General features: G+C 55.1%; 1 protein-coding gene across 1 annotated transcript in view; it reads left to right on the top strand.

Annotated features, from left to right (window-relative positions):
- DAB2IP (DAB2 interacting protein) overlaps nucleotides 1–5,361 on the top strand; it is a gene marked incomplete at its 3' end in the record, with an annotated part of 26,717 nt that overhangs the window by 19,872 nt on the left and 1,484 nt on the right. The window contains exons 5-6 of the mRNA XM_009864467.1: nucleotides 234–378; nucleotides 4,034–4,270. Of these exons, the coding sequence (XP_009862769.1) occupies nucleotides 234–378; nucleotides 4,034–4,270 (382 nt within the window). The remainder of the gene's footprint in view (nucleotides 1–233; nucleotides 379–4,033; nucleotides 4,271–5,361) is intronic.

The following is a 5,361-nucleotide window of genomic DNA, read 5'->3' as shown; positions in this document are numbered from 1 at the left end:
TGGTGAGCTCCGAGCTCGCAAAGCAGTGCCGGCTGCCCCTTGGGTCCTCTCGGAGAACTTTAGAGCTGGCTTGGCACTGCTTGCCCCCGGAGCCACCACCGCCTGCTCTCCTGCCCAGCTTCTCTTCAGCCAGCGTGACGGGGTGGGGGATGACCGCTTGGGCACTGGGGCTTACGGACAGAATTGCATTCTCTCGTGGCTCCAAACCCCATCACCGACTGTCTGTTTTGCAGGGGAATTTATCAAGGCGCTGTACGAATCAGATGAAAATTGTGAGGTGGATCCCAGCAAGTGTTCGTCTTCGGATCTTCCTGAACATCAGAGCAACCTGAAAATGTGCTGCGAGCTGGCCTTCTGCAAAATCATCAACTCCTACTGGTCGGTATCCGGGGAGCGTCGCTCCCCTTCGCATGCCCTCAGGTAGCGCAGAGGTGGCACGGATGCGGGGGGCGAGGGTGGCAGTGGTCCCTCTTCAGGCTGTTGGTACCTGTCCCTTCGCTGTGCTGATGGACAGCCTGTCAGAGAGCTTTGGAGGGAGAGCCACAGGGCCCTGCCGGTGTCCTGCGGCACACGAGGGAGTCCTGGTGGTACCAGAGCAAGGGTGAGGATGGCCAAGGGGTGAGACAGCAGCTCCTGCTCAGTCAGAGTTTGGAGTTTCTGCTCCAGGAGTGCAACAGCCTCTCTGAGTCCCTGTCACACTTGTTTTCAGTGGGTTCCTGGCTCTCAGACACAGGGACAGGGCAGTGGAGTCAAAGAGCACGAAAATTCTTCACCAGTGTGACCAGTTCAGAGAGAGGGACTTGGTGCCAACTGTATGTGGAAGTCTGGGATAAAGGGCAGAAATGCATGTCCTGGTCTCCTCCCCACGTGCGGGTTCTGTCTGGGTGGCTCTGTCGGGCTCTGCCTGCCTGCCCAAGCACGGGCGGATGCTCTGAAGGGCTCTGTGCCGCAGGCAGGCTCTGGGGAACATCTCCTGCCTGCAAGGAAGCTGCACCAGCACAGGGAGCTGTTGTGGAGGCAGATGTTCTCTTGTTTGGGATCGCAGGAGCAGAGGATGGGCTGTTATTCCTGGGTGGCTCTTTGGCTCCACATCCTGCATTCCTCTGGGTTAACCCCTCTCTCTCCCAGCCCCGGGGTGCTTGCCGAGGAGGAGATGGGAGCCGGTTGCCTCCTTGGCCCAAGGCCTGGTATGCGCTTCGAGGCATTTCCTGGCTGTTTGTTCTCAGGGTGAAGGTTCTTTGACTAGTTGGGACAAGCCCAAATATGCAAAATGGGCTGGATTGAGGTAGTACCTTGTTGTGGAGGCGGCTGTCAGGCGGGGCTGTGCTCATGGTCTCACCTGCTGCTCGGCCCTGGGAGCCAGGAGTCCGCGGGTGTCTTACAGGCGCTACCTGCAAAGATGACCTAAAAGGGGAAAAAAATGGGCTTGTGACTCTCGTTACTTGGAGAAATACAAGTTATGTTTCCTTTCTGCTGTGTGGTAGCGTACCCAGAGACTCTTGTCCTGATCATGTGAGAGAATGATCGTTTTTGTCTTCCTGCTGGATTTGCAGTCTTCCTGCTTAAAAGTCTGGGCTTAGTTTTTATTAATGTATTTAGTAGCAATGCTATTGTTGCAGAATGTAACTAAGGATAATATTGGAGGAAAGAGGCCTTTGATAAGAAGAATTTCTCATTTTCTCTCCTCTCCCAACTGTTGTGTCGAGATCTAAAAACTCGTTACAGGTAATCTCTCAGGACACTGATTGCCCTCCTGCAAGCTCAGGAAGGGAATTGCTTTTCCTAATACTGCTCAGGGAGAAAACGAGCAGCGAGAAGCTCACTCAAGCTTCCTTTATCTACCACAAATAAGCAAAGGGCAGATTCCTTACAGGTATCCTGTGCCTTATCCTGGGCCAATTAATAACTCAGTGACTCAGGAGTGCTGTTGACCTGTTCTCCCCGGAGGGATTCACTCCTTTTAGTCACCGGTGGATTGAAATTGTTGGACTTAATGTCTTCCTAAAAATACCCAGAGCAGCCCTAAAAGGTCAGTCTAAAAATAGGCATGAGAAGTGACCTAAGGAGAGGCAGGAAGGCGCAGGAAATTCATTCCCCGAGTCGTGCCTTTCTGAGGAGGGCTGGAGCAGCTGAGCTGCTGCTCTGAGTGGTTCCCCCTCGGTCCTCTGTGCTCAGCGGTTCTTGGGGATTAATTGGGCTGATGAGTGCGCGGCGTTGGCCGAGGTAACGCTGACAGCTAACGATCTCGCTTTAAATAGAGTGCCAGGGTGTGCATGCTCATCTGCCGGAGAGCGTCAGGGAGAGGAAAGAGGTTTACAATAACTGAAAATTGTTATAATTATGACATAATTTGGACATCTGGGAAGGTTCAGTGTAAGCAGAAATTCAGCATGTGGAAGCTCGTTACTGGAAAGTTGGGTAATGAATTACGGGCCCGTTTGTCACATAAAGCCGGCTAACTGAATTCCATCCGCTGGTACACAATTAAAGTTTTATGGTCTCCCAGCCTGTGCTGCTGAGCAGTGCTCACAGGCTGGAGGCAGCCTGTGCGTACATTTTCAAGGGTTTGCTTTCCAGCAACTGTACAACCTGTCCTGATCGTTCAAGCCTTAAATTGCTTAAAGGATTCTCCTGTTTCTGGGCAGACACCATGAAGTAAAAGGGCTTTGTCCAATTGTGGGGATCAAGCCAAAGACAGAGGAGGATTCATCCAGCCACAGACGCTGGCTGATGTTACTTAAAAAGCACAGGGAGAAAGCTCAGGAGTGTGAAAACGTGAAGCCAGCTTGGAGCAGAAGCTGACCGTAATGGCAGCGTTTCCTGAGCGCTTCCACCAGTGTCAGTGCCCACGTCAGAGGGACAGAGAAAGGTTTTCCTACTGGAAAAGGTTTTCCTCCCACCCAGTTCTTGCTGCTGCTGGGCAGTGGCTGCTGTCTCTGGCCATGCAACTCCAGTGGTTTTTCTTCCTTCCCAGCTTGTGGGAGGTTCAGCCACAGAGCGCTCAGCCCTGGAGAGCAGCACGGGCTGGCGAGAAACCCGTTGCTCCGCTTCTCCCAGATTGTCCCTGCGAGAAAATGGGGACACCATCCTCTGAAATGACTGTTTGCTAAGGAGATTTATGGCCTAAAATGGAGTCTGACCCCTCTTTCAGTCTCCTTCTGTACCATCCGGCTGTGGGGGTAAACAGCTCGGGTTTTGAAACAATGAGGGCGGCTGCTGGCCAGGGCTGGCTCCAGGGCAGGAGGGGACCATGTGCCAGGGACGCAGGGGACCAAGGGCAGCACATGGGACCCGTTGCCAACCTGCTCCCGTGGGTGGGAATATCCAGCTGAATAAACAACACACGCTGGGAACAGGATGGGGTGGGAGCAGGGAGCTGGGGAGGGCCAAGCAGAAGCAGGCAGCAAGTTCTCTAGCGATAAGGGCTGCTGCAGCCAGCGCCTGCTGACCCGCGGGAATTGGGGTATGCAGGAAAGCTGGGCTGAGGTCTGGGCAGTCACACGGCTGGGATAACTCTGGTGGGCTCCACATTCGTCCTTCTCACAGTGGGATTTGATCTGGTGCTGGTGACCCCGGTGCTGTGGGTGTTTCTGCTGAGGGGGTCCCGTGATGCTGGGTTTCTTCAGGAGATACTCTTCGTCGTCGGGGGCTGAGCTGGCCGCCAGTTCAGCGTGCCCCGTGGCACAGCTCGCGTGTGATGAGCTGCTTCGCACGGTTTGCTTCATGTCTCTGTTTTCCCGATTGCCCGAGGTTTTGGCACCCAGCACGAGCAGGAACATGAGTTTGATAAAGCTGCTTCTCTTACAACTTTGCTTTTTCCGGTGCGGTTTTAGTCTCCTCCTGGACACTGCAGAAAACAAGGAGAAGGGCCTGTGGCCGGCTGTGGGTCGGCAGGGTGAGAGGACTCTACTGCTGTGCCAGTCGGCGTGTCATGCCCCATGGGTGACACCACCGTGTCCAGTTACTGCTGCGGGGCAGCGTGAGCACCCCGGCCTTGAGCTTGCCGTCACCGCGTGTCCTCCTGTCATTTCAGTGTCTTCCCAAGGGAGCTCAAAGAAGTTTTTGCCTCGTGGAGACAAGAATGCAGCAACCGAGGCCGCCCAGACATCAGCGAGCGACTGATCAGTGCCTCCCTGTTCCTCCGGTTCCTCTGTCCGGCCATCATGTCCCCGTCCCTCTTCAGCCTCCTGCAGGAGTACCCGGACGACCGCACTGCACGCACTTTGACCCTCATCGCCAAGGTCACCCAGAACCTCGCCAACTTCGCCAAGTGAGCCGGGGGGCAGGAGCCAGCTTTGGAGAGGGAGGGGGAAGCTCGGGCTGCATGGGCAGAGCCACGGCTCTGGCGTCAGGACTCCCACGCCACCTCTCCTCTCTGCAGTGGAAAGGGCCTGTTTGTTTCCTGTTGGCTTTTCCCCACCATGTCTCTCTGGGACATCTCCATTCCCTCACTGTCGGGTCAGAGAGATCATTTAAGTTTCCAAAACAGGACGTGTTTTACGAGCGGGAGAACAGGCTGTTTTGACCACGCAGCAGGCAGGGCGGTAGCAGGAACGCCCCAGCACAGCCGGGTCCCACCAGGGCTGCGCGGGGCAGGGCTGGTGGCAGCGCCCTGCCTGCCTCCCTCAGGGACACCAGGACCCAAACCAGCATCGGTGTGCACGGCTCAGGAGCTGCTCTGTCCCTCCTGTGAGCCCCAGGACCTCCCCTTCTATCAAAATGCAGTTGCCTGAGCTGGGAAGGTGTGAAAAGAGAATGGGGACGCTGTCAGTTTCTAACTAAGCCCATTGGTTTGATGGAAACAAAGCGAGAGATTGCTGAAAATCTTTTCACTGGCTGCAGCTCTTGAGCTACTTATCTTGAGCTCCGATAACAAAGTGATGAGCTTTCTGAAACATGAATGGACAGTTTCTGCGTAAAGCTTCTTAGATTTGAAAACTAGCTTAGTACACGCGCTTGCAGTCAGGAACGCCCGTACGTGCACGCAGGCACAGGCAGAAGACATACAAGTGTGTTACGCTGGATGACAGCAACTCTCTATATTTCTGACCAATCCCTGACTAAAGGGTTTTCAGATCTCCAGCACTCTGCAGGAAAGACTCTTTAACTAAGCTGACATTAGTCAAGCCCAAGTGATGAAGCTGAGCGGTCCTGCAGCTGGCACGCGGCCGAGCCTCGCAGCATCGCTGGCGCTGGCACCGCACCAACCGCTGCCGGTGCGGTTGAACCACGAGGCCCTCCCTGTTGTGCGCTGAATAAGACATCTAACTGAGAGCGAAGTTTGGGTGGAGTGTTTGGAGGGCAGAAGGGGTTGCAGGAAGCCAGAGGGGACAAGCAGGCTGGGCCCGGGGCCCCCCGCAG

The sequence above is a fragment of the Apaloderma vittatum genome, unplaced genomic scaffold, assembly GCF_000703405.1.
Source record: "Apaloderma vittatum isolate BGI_N311 unplaced genomic scaffold, ASM70340v1 scaffold9662, whole genome shotgun sequence".
NCBI lineage: Eukaryota > Metazoa > Chordata > Aves > Trogoniformes > Trogonidae > Apaloderma > Apaloderma vittatum.
This window is presented reverse-complemented; position numbering and strand designations above follow the sequence as displayed.